At 39.1% G+C, this 14786-nt stretch overlaps 1 protein-coding gene across 1 annotated transcript in view; it reads right to left on the bottom strand.

Annotated features, from left to right (window-relative positions):
* LOC131681083 (uncharacterized) overlaps positions 1 to 14786 on the bottom strand; it is a 187697-nt gene that overhangs the window by 67116 nt on the left and 105795 nt on the right. Inside the window, exon 2 of the mRNA XM_058961790.1 lies at positions 4074 to 4273. Within this exon, the coding sequence (XP_058817773.1) occupies positions 4074 to 4148 (75 nt within the window). The 5' untranslated portion in view covers positions 4149 to 4273. The remainder of the gene's footprint in view (positions 1 to 4073; positions 4274 to 14786) is intronic.

The raw sequence follows: 14786 nt of genomic DNA, 5'->3' as shown, positions 1-14786 counted from the left end.
GAATGTGAACAGATGGCGTTACTGGAGAGAGCTAAAATGCTGAAAAAACACTAAAGACCAAGGTGGTATCGAAAGCTGCAGCCGGAAGGGGACCGATATTTCCGTTCTGTGAAAAGAGTAAGAGAAACACTAGAAGAGAGGGAGAAGCCGAAGATGCCCAAGAAGGTCGGCGAAAGACAGCGAAACAAACGACAAATGGGCAAAGTGGATCGTAGAAACCGTAGAAGAGAGGAGAAAAAACAGAAAGAAAACGGCAATAAGAAGAAAAAGGAGAAAGAGAACCTTCGACTGCGCCTGGAAGGTACAAGAGAGATGCTCAAATCGACAAAGCAAACGACGGCATGACGTACGCTGCGATCCTTAACAGATTGAGAGAGGATCCCAAGCTGAAGGAGTTCGGGAAGAACGCAGTAAAAACCAGGCGCACTCAGAAAGGCGAGATGCTGTTTGAGCTGAAGACGGATCCAGGAGCTCGACCTATCGGGAACTTGTGGCAGAAGCGGTGGGAGGAGAAGCGAACGTGAGAGCTTTAGTTCAGGAAGCAGTGTAGTGCAGGAATCTGGACGAGATCACAACGGAAGACAAAGTGAGTGCGCTGATAGAGCAGGGTAATCTGGAGAAAGAGCAGATGTCAATCAGGTTGAGGAAAGTGTACAGCTATACGCTTATCGCCAACCTCAGCCAACCAGCTTATGTCGACCGGTAAGATCAAAATCGGATGATAGGCGTTCTCGTTATGATTGATCCCTAAAGCCACTAAACAAACGGAGAGGTGTTTCTGGGTTTCGGACATCAGGCAAGAAACTGTAGAGGCCCGCAGACAGATTTGATCTGTGCAGAAAATGTGGGGAAAAGGGACACATTGCTAGAGACTGCGCAAAGCAACCGAATCGCGAAAATGCACAGCAACTGTTGTGGCAGTCAGCAACAGAAACGAAGTGCGACGTTGCAATTATTGCAGAGCCGTGCACACACGAAGGCTCCCTGATCGCCAGGATCAACGGCGTTTAGCTGGGAGCTAAATGGCTCGCGAAGGCGGTCATCGGTGTTGGGAGAAATTCCTCCGTCGGGGAACTCTCAGTCGGAGTAGGGTGGGTGTACCGCCGGGGGCTATCCGAGCAGATCGCGGTTATGTTGGGAGCTGAATGAATCACGTCAACAGAAGCTAAATGGCTCATGGAATCAGCATCTAGACGGCTCACTGGGACGAGAGCTAAAAAGACAGAGATAAGAAGTAAGAAAAGAGCCGAGCGTTAAACCAAAGCTCAAAGGTGGAGCCATTGCATGGGCCAAGGGAGGCTCTGAGGTAGAGCAGAAATACATTCCAACTATTCGCTAGAAATTTTTGCATAAGAAATACTACTTTTGATCAGCCACATTCAGCCTATTTCTGAAATGTAGAACCAGGCTTAACTTTACACTTGAGTTATGGAAGGAATTGGGGTAGTCCGGGTACACACGTTTCGGGCGATCAGTCTAACTATATTCAAACAATAACCTGGACTTTTACGCATAACATTAAATACATTTAATCAGCCACATATAACTTTTTACCAAAATATAATGCCAGAATTAACTTCAAACTTTAGTCGTGCGAAGAATTGGGGTAAAATGGGTGTATACGTTTCGTGAGATTATTCTAATTTTCTTCAATAGATTCGCTGAACTTTTTAACATAGGAAATTCCAATTTTGGTCGGCCGTTCCCAGCTCAACGAAAAACCCACAAATTCTCGGCAGCTGGCTTCCCAAAGAAATGATATCGATTTTGGCACGATTATTGTTATTCGCCCTTCTCGTGATACATTTAGGGACAGGCAGAGAATTTCTGAGTCATGCTGCACAGTCGCACGACGAGTGACAAAACCCCAAAATCCAATGTTCCAATTCCTTTGTAATTATTTATTTAATTTTTCTCTTTGAATAAAGTTTTCTCAAAATTTCACAATAATAGGATGAAAAATAATTTTTAAGATGGCGCTGAGGCAAGTGATGTATTCCTTAGATTTGTCCGTACCTTCGAATTTCAAATTATGATATCTAAAGAACTACACAGTCGATTGTTGTAGGTTTAAGTTCTTTGGAAAGAAGAATGAATTTGCTAAGCTAAAGGTGCGATTTTTTTTTGAGAGAAATTCATTTACGGTTGTTTTGCATCAAGTGAAATAAATAGAAAAATTTAATATCATATCAGTAATTTATCTCTACACGTCTTATAATTTTTGAGATGGTCTCCCATGGGTCACTTATCGTGAATCTTACTGAAAATTTAGTGTAGTTACAAGATGTACAGTAGAGTGACAGGAAAAAAATGACCCCTATCGGCCCACCTCTGAGTCGATTTCTAGTCCCACCAGGAGTACTTGCACCAAATTTGAAGCAAATCGGACAAGTCTAACTACCGGACCAACGTGCCTGAAGTTTGTATGGGATTTTCAACAATTTACAGCTCGCATTTTCGCCGCTAGGTGGCACTGTATGCATCGTATTATCACTGTAAGTAAAAACAAGAAAGATAATTTAATTGTCTACAACTTTGTCGAAGACTACTAGTAAATCCGGCTTTGTTAGAAGAAGTTATTAAACTTTTAACAAAGTGATGTCTGAGTCAGTTTTGCATGGGGCCTAACAGTGCATGGTTGTGTATCAGTACTCGATTCACACGAACTAAACATTTTTGTGAAATAATCGTTAGGTTTAGCTCAACGGTATGTTCAGAAGAATTATGGTAAATAATACGAATCATGCTTTGCTTAGAAAATTTTAGTTCCACATGTTACCGCATAGAGGGCGCCAACACAACTTATCAAGGAAGAGAGATAGAAATTTGGTGTCTTCTATAAAGTTATAGAACAGGCATTTTTCAGTATTTCTTCCGAACATCTTGATACTCTATCTCTCTTCTATGAAAAGTTAGTGGTGACGCCCTCTATGCGGTCACAGGTGGAACTAAAATTTTCTAACCAAAACCTAACTCGTATTATTTACTACAATTCTTGTAAGCATACTTTCCACCTAAATCTAACCCTTATTTCACAAAAATGTATAGTTCGCGGGACTCGAGTACTGATACACAACCATGCACTGTTAGGCCCCATGCAAAACTGACTCAGACATCACTTCGTTAAAAGTTTAATAACTTCTTTTAACAAAGCCGGATTTACTAGCAGTCTTCGACAAAGTTTTGGTCAATTAAATTATCTTTCTTATTTTTACTTACAGTGATAATACGATGCATATAGTGCCACCTAGCGACGAAAATACGAACTAGTGAGTTTTCTCCATGTAAATTGTTGAAAAATCCCATACAAACTTCAGGCACGTTGGTCCGGTAGTTATACTTGTCCGATTTGCTTCAAATTTGGTGCAAGTACTCCTGGCGGGACTAGAAATCGACTCAGGGGTGGGCCGATTGAGTTTTCAAAGATTCATCATTTTTCTGGGCAGTCTAATGTACAGGCCTCATCTTGTACATTTATGGACCGAAGTTTTGATATATATGTTTTTGAAAATTCTTAAATGGATTTATGTAGCTCATAAATATTCTTACAATTTATTTGCTTAAACATCACCATATTAATGGAAAATTAATGATTTTTACTAGTTTTGACAACCATTTCTGCTATTCGATGTGATTGGCTCCTATTATTAATGTGTATATAAAACCTTTAACGACCAATGCCTTCAAATGGGGTTACACAAAAAGAGTCGAAAAAATCCAACTGATATCAGAAATGGATTCAGTGACCCAAAATTAGATAAAAAACCCCATTTTGAACCACATAAATCAATTTTTATAATTTTGTCCCAACTTTGTATGGAGAGGTGCCACTGTGTGTTGCTTAGAAATATTATCGGAAATATCTCAATTGGTGCTAATCAATGCCGGATTAACAGAACACGGTTTGTCTCATATGTCTATGCTTGTATTTTAAATCAAGGTTTGTTACCACCAGTTCATCAAGGTGAATTACGTTTACCGCTACTATAATTTTTGAAGTTCTCGAAAAGTTATCATTGTTCTCCCTACCGATCTAGTGCATTTTACCTCTTACAATTGCCCTGCCATGTTACCCGAATGACGTGCGTCAAACCATAGTGTTTGCCGAGCAGAATCGAGATCAGTGTTATGTACAAAAAGTACTTCATTTCAATCACCGACTGTATGGCATCGGATATATGGCGTTATAAATCGGCCGACTGTAATACTAGTTGATGAAACAGCTAGCTGCCTGATGAGTCAACAGTTTGAAGGTTGCTATCCGGGATGATTTCTGAAAATAAGTTAGAAAAATACACACGACATTAGAAATAATGGAATGTTTATTAAAAAATTTATTAAAGTGCGTGGATTTTTAAATAAAGCTTAGCAAATAGAAAGGAGAAAATTTAAATTTACATAAACAATTACTATAACAAACCCATCAATCCGAACATGGATTCAATTTCCTCGCGGGACCTCAACTGAATCACCGGTTATTACTGAGACTCCACCATTGCCCAACAAACCAAAGGAAACTAAATTTGTTCATCACAGTAACATAATTAAATTCCGTCCAACACTGTCCAACAACGTCCGAAAGCAAGGGGAGGTACAATTCAATTACAACCTGACGACTGCAAGCTGAAACTTCTCTGCTGTATAGTTTTGCTGTCAACCGAATAGATTGTGTGTTCCCTTTTTTTGGCGGACCCCATACATAGTTTGACTTTCTGTCCTCAGCTTCTGGTGTCCGGTGTGTCCATTCGGCATCGGCATTAGAATCATCACCAGCATCCCAGCGGTGGGTCCCGAATAAGAGAGAGAGAGAGAACCATCAACTCGCACAGAAGTCAATTATTCTTCAACCACACTTCCTTGGAGTGCACTTCGGAATTTGACCCACCTATGCTTGCCTGCTAGACGGTGCCCGGTAGGTACTACTCTGAAGTGGCCGGATCGGTTGGCTCTTGTCGCAGGATACCCATTCCCAGATGTTGGTTGATATCGTTGCTGATTTATCCCAATCTGTACCCTTCGTTCTGTCGGTTTGCGTGTTTTTTTTTGCTTTTCTTCTTTCTATAAATAGAGGATCCATCTCAGCCAGACACAAGCTGATCGTTCTCCCGGTAAACAGATGAAAGAAATGCCAACAATCATTAGTCTTCATTACTCGGTTCTGTTGCATTTTCCGAGTGGCTGCAATGAGTGCGATACCTTTGAATCCTGATAAATATCTCTGTTTGGAGAGTGTTCCAGCAAGGGTAGTCGAGAAAAAAAAACTTATTTCACATCCCCTTGCCGGTTGTAGTTGAACAGGTTTTTCGTGTACGTTGCCGGAAAAGTGCACTCTTGATGATGTAAAACAATTTTCGGTACCAAGAAAATGATAGTGTGTGTGTTTGTACGATATAAATATAAACTTCTACTCGAAGCATTTGCAAATCATGTTGCTTTGTTCCGGTGGAACAAAGCTCGATGCATGACTGGGTGACTCTTGCCAATTTCTGAATCTCACCGTCAGTCTTGTCACATGGCCAGGTTTTTTCTTTTTGGAACAGATTCGGTGAGGTACAGGTTACAGCTTTTTGATAATAAAAATAGCGATTGGAATGGATTTTTCCGGAGGTAGAGGAGATTTCGGGTGTTAAAACGGGGTCTTTTAGGGTCACAGATGAGAAATGTGTTTTGGCAATAAAAATTGTATAGAAAAGAGCTATAAACGCTAGCAAATCAAATTTATATGAGAATTTGAATAAACTTTAAAGTTAATGAAATAAACATCTTTCTAGGCCCTTTGCTTTCGAAAAAAAAACCTCCTGTTCATCGCCAATCGAAACCATTTCACACATGACAAAAAGGAAACGTCAAAGGCAACCCCGCTTGTCAGTGTTCCGAGCTAATGGAAAGGCGATTATGAGCAGCTTTCTTCCTCTATAATTCATCCGCCTGCGCCATGCAGTGTGTACGGTTGTTGAATTCTGAAGGACTGGGAAACGAGACCACTTAACACTATAGGAGTTGCTGGAGCAGACAAAACTCGAAGCTAGGCATAAGCCGATAATCGGTGCACTTTGGCCGCCACGGTAAATCCATCATCGGGCTCAAAATGGCACCGCGTGAATCTGTGCTAAATTCCTTGGAAAATCGGCCCAATTACGGGATCGACAGCGATTATGGGATCGATTTTTCGTCTGAGGTTCCTGAGGGGGCTGAAAGCGTGGCCATGCCACGCCCGACTCGTGTTTCATTCTGTTAAAAGTAGTTTTACAATAATGTATAATGGGCGAATCAATCAATGAAATCGAGAACATTTCTATTTCGAAGTTTACTGATTGAATTATGATACAGTGTTTCCACTTTTACAAGACCTTACTCGAAAAAAAATAATGAGCTTCGAAGAAAAATGATTAATTAAATTTGAGCTGTACTTGCGTATTTCTGGATAAGCTGTATCAAAATAATTGTTAAAACAAATTTGAACAATGTATCATTACAATATCGAAAATCGAAATGATAAAATTTTTCTCTACCACATTGCCATTAGATTTTATCTATCCATTTTGGCTGGTTATTTTTAGCCATAAAAAAGTGAAAAAATTGTTCCCAAAACTCGAGAATAAATTACCGAAAATTCTGGAATAATCCCGTTTTCTATTTAGGAAAGCAGGAAAAACCGCAAAAAAGCATGTTTATAATTGTATTCAATTTGCATTCAATTTTGCTTCCGCCTTTCGTTTGATTTGTGGAGATATGTTTTGTGATTTCAGTCACGGGTTTCGCAATGTCATTACGCAATAAATTTGCTGTCGGTGAACTAGTTCACAATTTTCTAAACATTATTAATGAACCAAATGTTGATTTGTGATTTCATTTAAAGGGTTAAGAACATTGTTTGGGGTCCGACTACACGACGTCAACTGATTCATGACTCACTATACTTTGTTCATGATCTAATTTTCGTGATTCACGTTCACGAAATCAAAACAGTTTTGATATTTTCTTGTGAACTGTTTCATAATATTCAGAGTATCGATTATGAAACCAATCTTTCCTGGTAAACTAATTGCTGGTTCGTGTTAAGGTTGGACAGAGAATGCGCAAAAATTGGAAACGAAAAAGCAGTTTTTTCCACACCGAGTGTTAGATCTTCATAAAAATTAATCAACTTATGTAGAATGTTGATACAGTATTGCTGATTAATTTTTATGAAGATCTAACACTCGGTGTGGAAAAAACTGCTTTTTTCGTTTGCGATTTTTGCGCATTCTCTGTCCAACCTTAAGTTGGGCACGATTCACCAGGCCCATGCGCAGCAAATTCTCAAGGGAGGAGTTTTGATTTTTTTGATACCCTCAAACTTTGAAAGCCTTTTCCTTGGGCTGGAGGGACGAATTTTGTGTACCATTCTCCTCAACTCAACAAATTGGGTAAATGTCTGTTATTATCGAGAAGGTATCTTTAGCAGACACCGCAGCCTGTTGGGTCGTGGCAGTGTCGGATTGGTTTGTAGTAGTTAAGCCTATCGACTAAACTTAAACCAATTACTTCTTACAATCCTCATCCACCCGCGGAATCCGTTGGGTAGTTCATCAGTAGGGATTGTGCTCTTGCTCTTTGCATTTTGTGTTAATCGTTCAATTTTTTTTTTCATTGCTCCTTCTTACTTGCTATCCATCCTTCGTAGTATAACTGACCTGCTCAGAGCTGATGCAATTATCGTCACTCCAAGGGTTCCTAATACCGACCATTTTTGGTGATAAGCGGTTCCCCTGTACTGCATCCCTCAGTACCGGTAGTACCAGTAAAATACGGGTACTGGCATTTTTTGCCAAAAAAAAAACTAAAAAAACATAGCGACATGAAATGTTAAAAATACTTTATTAGTAAGCTTTTATATGCTTCAATCTACCTTCTAATCTCGCCCAAAGCCGAAGCATAAAATTACTCTGTAATAGGTATCGTAGGTAAATGTAAACATACCAATCAATTTCTACTGCTTTGTTGCTTATCCACTACACAAACAGTACAGTATCGTTCCTCCGGCTGAGCAGTTAAATCAGAAAACCACAGAAGAGAAACGTGTCTCTACTACGAGAATTACGGTTACGAATAACTTTAAACAATTTCGTATTCGTTCCTAAAGGCTACATTGTGGGCCAAATGCGGTACTGCCATGATTCACAGAAGTTTAACCGACGCTAGAATCGTCATTGTGAAGAATTTCATGCAAAAACGTTTGAGCCAAGATTCCTGTGACCGAAGTAACTATTAAAAATTAAGTAACACTTAATTTTTTCTGCCGAATCTCAGCTTTTTTCGCATCTTTTGCCGAAATCTCAACAGCTGAGATCTCAGTGAACAATTTTTTTTGCTGAGATATTAGTAAAAGTGACGTTTCATAGCTGAGACTCGGAAAATATTTCACAAAAATTCAGCCAAACAATCTCACTTTACTGAGATATCAGTTTCTAAATTTGCTGACGACACGGCTGTTGGAAAATTGCCGAACGGAATTGAGTGTGCAGTCAGCACACTGTAGTAAATGTTCGGTAATCCACACCGAATACCAATGTACTAACCAGTCCTACTGTATCAATTGCAAAGAAAACCACCGACCAAGCGATCGTCAATGCCCCAAATTCCAAAAGGAAATGGAAATAATTCAGATCAAAGTTGAGCAGAATCTGTCATTCCCAGAGGCCAGGAAGTGAATGGAAGAGTCCAATAGAAGCTACGCCCAAGCCACCTCGCAAAAGAAAACTCCGGTACTCGGTACCAAAACTGAACCAATCAACGCTACTTATAGCAGGAAGACAACGGATGATCGGATTACCGAGCTGCTAGAAGAGATGAACAAAAATCCCAGGTAATTGCTAAACTCGAACAACTAGTCAACAAAATGAAAACCTACATCAAGGAAAATTTAGCAGGTTCTTCAAGCAAGAGTCCAACAAACCAAACAGCTACAACACCAAAAACCTGTTTTAATCCACCTAGTGGTGCAATCGCGTCTTTCTCATTTATCCACACTATGATTTATTAGCTGGTTTTGTTCAATAGAATTGTGGAAATGTCTATTACATTCTTAATTCACTTAGCACGTATCCCATGACTACCACGAAAGTAGACGCTGACTCACTTTAAACAAAAAAGTATTAGGGAGACCGGGGCTAGTTTGCGGTGTTTTCAGTTTCCATTTTTTACCACTTTGATCTTGCAAAATAGAACATACGGCTGTTGCCAACATCCCTGAATTTTATCACAGTATTTGTTGCATTCTCTTTGTTTTTATATAGACAAAAATGTGTGACGCGGAAAACCTGCCAATTTACCCCAGCCCCGGGGTAAGTTGGCTATGCGTATCAATACGCCAGAAAATGGAGATTCAATTACATCAAAGGTTCGTGCTGAATGTCTTTTCAAAAAAATTGTATATTAACCGACAATTGTCAATATATTTCAATCTCAATACCACGGCATTTTACTTTGACGCGTATTCCATATTCAAAAGCATATTTTCGAAATTTTTCAGGCGATTGGCTGAAGTAAATATCCCCTGCATTGACGAGATACACAAAGTTTTACTTTGGAGTGAATTCCAAAAATAAAAATATTTGATGATTACATTTGCACTGTAAATAGTAGCGCCAACTTGTCCCGCGTGCGTCACCGCCAACTTACCCCAACCGCAATCCATCAATTCATGGATAGATTTTATATTTATGCGGATACTGAAAGGTCTTTTTACGCACTCTCTAAAAATATAATCAATTGGGAAATAGATTTAAAATCACCCCAAATAACACAAAGTGTTTAAAATTTAAAAAAATACTTGGTATGCTCGAAAACGCAATATTGCCCACAACTTCTACAAAACAAAATGTTTTTTTAACAAAAACACATTGGATAATGGGTTTCACTTAACTTGAGGTACACAATGAGGGGCAGCACCATCTGTCTAATAGAAACGAAGAAAAAGGGATTCCGCCAATAGCCCCGGGCTCCCCTAATGTTTATTTAACTTAATCAGCGTGAGTTCGATGTTATCTTCATTATATTTTGAAATGTTTGTGGAATGTGTTTGGAAGTGGAGCGGTTGGGGGTTTAGTAGAGTGGGAGGGGAGGATGAGCCAGAAATCCCTTCATCTTATTTCGGTATACGGGGTGTATGAAGGAATTGCGGATATGAGGGGAGAGGAGTGATGAAGGAAAGGATGTTGGGGGGAGGGGTTGAGTTGCGACGCAATAAAGGGCGAACACGAAATTATTGCGACACATTCAACAGGGCATAACTTTTTTACCATTGGGTAAATATCAAGCAAATTTTGCACACTTTCTCATTGATGTGTATGTTTACATGCTGTCAAACTCGAAGTCGTGTTTTTCGATTCAACGAAAATGGAGGTGAACCAACGCGAGTCGAGAGAACAAATTCTTTCCAAACACCTGGAATTTCCTGACCTGCCGCACCGGCAGTTGGGAAAAATGTTGAACATTCACCATTCAACCGTCTCCAGAGTGTTGAAGCGGTTCCAGGAGCGGATGATTAAAGCAAATCCCAACGTCTCCAGCCGTGATCTGGCTAAAAAGATCGGCATGTCGCAGAACTACGTCCAGAATGCAAAGAAGAGAGCTGGACTACATACATACAAGGTACAGAACTTCCCAAACCGCGATGAGCGGCAACAATCGACGGCTAAAACTCGGGCACGGAAGCTCTACGAGAAGATGCTGACAAAATATGGCTGCTGTGTGATGGACGACGAAACGTATATAAAAGCCGATTTTAAGCAAATTCCGGGGTTGGAGTTTTTCACCGGCAAGAGCAAGTTCTATGTGGACGACAAATTTAAGAAGAAGAAAATGTTGAAGTTCGCTTCCGAATATCTCATTTGGCTGGCCATCTGCTCTTGCGGACTGAGGAGTGAGCCTTTCGTGACAAAGGGCACAGTAAATGGCGAGATCTACAAATTTGAGTGCCTCGAGAAGCGCCTTTTGCCGTTCTTGCAGCAGCACGACGAAGCTCCGCTATTTTGGCCAAATTTGGCATCATGCCACTATTCTAAAAGTGTCCTGGAGTGGTATGAGGCCAATTCTGTCCATTTTGTTCCAAAGGACATGAATCCGCCAAACTGTCCGGAGCTGTGCCCGGTGGAGCAGTACTGGGCAATGATGAAGCGGGAACTTTGGAAGAGCAAGAAGACAGTCAAAGACGAGAAGGACATGTTAAGAAAATGGAAAAAACAGAGAAACTGGTACAGGATGACACTGTAAAGACTTTGATGGAGGGCATCAAGCGAAAATGCGTTCAATTTTACACTCAAGGCTCCATCGATTAACTTTTCTTTTGATTTTTGAAGTAAATATATGTATAAAACGACCCTAAAATTTTGGTTTGATTTTAAACATTATAAGAAAATTGGCATGACATTTTCGGTGCAGCAATAATTTCGTTTTTGCCCTTTAAACGGTAAATGAATGGGAAATGAACGGGAGATGAATGGGAAATGAGTGCGAAATGATTGGAAAATGAATGGGAAATGAATGTAGAATGAATGAAGAATGAATGGGGAATAAATGGGAAATTAATCGGGAATGAATGGGGAATTAATAGGGAGTGAATGGGAAATGAATCGAGAATAAACGGGGAATTAATGGAGAACGAATGGGGAAAGAAAAGGGAATGAATGGGGAATAAATGGAAATGAATCGGGAATGACTGGGGAGTTAAAGAGGAATTAATGGGGGATTGAATGTGGGAATGAATGTGGAATGCAAGGAGAATAAATTGGGAATGAATAGGGAATGTTTGAGGAATTACTGAAGAATGACTGGGGAATGAATAGGGAACGAATGCGGCATGAATGAGAAATGAATTGGGAGTGAATGGGGAATGAATGGGGAATGAATGTGAAATGAATGAGGAATGAACAGGAAGCGAATGGCGAATGAAAGAAGTTTGAAAGAGGAATTAAAGGGGAATGGATCTGGAATAAATAGGGAGCTAATGTGGAATGAAAGGGAATTAATCGGGAATGAATGGGGATTGAATGGGGGATGAATCGGGAATGAATGGGGAATGAATAGGGAGTGAATGGGGAATATATCGGGTTTGAAAGGGAAATGAATGGAGTATGGATCAAAAATGAATGGAAAATGAATTGGGAATTAATGGGGAATGAATCGGGAATTAACGGGGTATAAATCGGAAAAAATGTGGAACGAATGGAGGATGAACAGAATGAATGGAATGAACGGAAGGAATGAAATAAATTAAATGAATGAAATGAATTGAATGAATAAAATAAATAGAATATATAGAATGAATTAAATCATTAAAACTAATAAAATCAATAAAAACAATAACATCTATGTAATGAATAAAATGCACACAATGAATGAAATGAATAACATAAATAAATGAAATTGAATGAATAAAGTAAATAAAATATAAAGCAACGAAACAATTAATAAAATGAGTCAAATAAAGAAAACAAGTAAAATGGATATTAATTTTAATATTAAAATTAATAAAATGAACGTAAAGAATAAAATTAATTTAACAATGAATAGAATTGATAAAATGGATAAAGCACGGAAATGCATCTAAAAAAATTAAAACGGAATAAAATGAATTAAATTTTTCAACATGGTAACTGTGGCAGCCATCATCTGAAGGTCCCCCATTAAATTGTATTTGAGGTAATCACGCTTAGACCAATTATCTGAAACACATGAAACATTTTTTAGAGGTAAGGGTTGTGCAGTGCTCTTAAAACTCGCAAATTTAAACTTATTAGCAATTTAATGTAAAAAAATAAGCCAGATTTTCTGACTAAAAATTGTTTAAACTATTAGTTTTTACTGATATCAGCGTTTTAAACACAAGCGACGAGTGTAATGTAAAAGTAATGTGGGTTGAGCTTTATAAGTGTAGTATTTCGTTTGTGATTACCGACTGATGAAAGTATTTTCCAGAAAACGCACTCCAAAGTTTTTAGCCGTCACCGCACGAGAAGAATAGATACTCCAAAATTATTCTCAGTGCGACTTGCAAACTTAAGAATTATATTTTCGGATAGTGTAGCTAGCGATTTTTTAAGTTGTAAATAGAGTGCACCCTATCAGTATTGTTAGTACGGAAAACATTCCTGGCATACAAATCAAATAGAAGATCAGTAAAAATACTATTGCGTTAAAATGGTGCGAAACTAAATACTGTTTTCTTAGATATACCAAGAGTACAGTGCACTGACATAGTACAGAAATTTATATAATGTGCAATTTAAAATCTTTTTCATTTAAATAATTAACTTTATACTGGCCTATATATACGAGCTTTGCTAAACGTGGGGAAATATTATTGATTATCTCATCGCCCATATATATGAGCATCAGATGTTTCCACTGTATTTGCCCGGAGCACATCCTTTTACTTCTGCGACTCACTCATCTCGACAGATCACTATGACAAGAATTAAAGTAACAGTTTCTTTTATTCTTCTGGCTAGGCACAGAATAAAAAATTACACTGACTCAGGCAGAATGCACACCGAGTATCGTAACTGTTGTCTTTGGCGGTTCGAAATAACAATTTTCTTTAATATGTTCTCATTGATTTGTTCAAGCAAAACGAGATACAAAATTGATAAAAATCGCTAAAAATATATTTTTCTTTTATTCAATTTTTTTGTTGTTGATGCTATTCGCCTCAAAACGCCTTTTAACCAGCAAGTTACGTTAGCAATTATGAACTCATCCTTTATTCCAGGTGCCGGTGGGTACAACTTTTACACGGATACACGCGGCCAATCAGCCTGACAGCAACAGTAGTTCCACGGAAAAGCTTATTCTTTCCGCTTCAAACGAAGTGACACCATCATCTTGTCAGTTTCCAGTTAGTCTCGGCAAACAGCATCCGTGCACATCCATGCTTGTCTGATACAGCCGGCATGCTTTCACCGTAGGTGTTATTGTCACAGTTGGTACCTATTTACTACAAAGAATTTTGTTTGAAGTCATCTACCGTGCGACTCGTGTTGCGATGGGTGCACAACGCACGCAGATGAAGGCGGTTTTGTTTGGTACCAGTTATGGTGGAGTGAAAAACCTAGAAGGGTTCAGCATTATAGTACGTAAAATTTAAGATTGGGACGTTGTACGAGTTCCTGTAATAGAATTTAATTCAAAATCAAATATATTTTATTTTGTAATAACGATTAATACAAAATATAACATTTATCGAAGAACAGCCCCCAGATGACTGCTTACATGCCTGCTGCTGATGGATGTACATTTTTTTCGCCTGGAAATCAGCGTGTGAAAGGATATGACGAAATAGGGCCGGCGAACTATGTCAAATCCGCGGGTAGTTTGAAATAATGATGGTCAAAAAGGCGAAGAGTGAAGGCTGGGAGCAAAATTTTATTCCGAACTTTCAGATGTTGAATGCCACACTCGAAAATTCTTCAGAGGTCTACAGTGCTTCCACCGGCCCTGTAACGAAGAGTAAGGTTTGCGTACCCTGTTCCTTTCACAACTTCAAGCTACCGAAAGCCCCATTCAGTGGGACGATGTTGCACTCGTCCTTCCGGCTGTGTTGCGACCATAAAAACGAAGAACAAAAGCTTTGCCCTTTAACAACACCTACGATAAAGGGAATTGTGCTTATTTGGTTGCAACCAGGTATGAAAAGAGGCTTGGGTTTCTAGTACCAAAGGAAGCGTGTGTAAGTGTTTGCTTCAAGAGAGATAGAAATGTTCGGTTTGATGCAACCCTGCGAGCATTGTCTGGTCAATCAGTTC

This window comes from Topomyia yanbarensis, chromosome 2 (genome assembly GCF_030247195.1).
Source record: "Topomyia yanbarensis strain Yona2022 chromosome 2, ASM3024719v1, whole genome shotgun sequence".
NCBI lineage: Eukaryota > Metazoa > Arthropoda > Insecta > Diptera > Culicidae > Topomyia > Topomyia yanbarensis.
The sequence above is the reverse complement of the archived record's forward strand: the minus strand, read 5'-3'. Positions and strand labels throughout refer to the sequence as shown.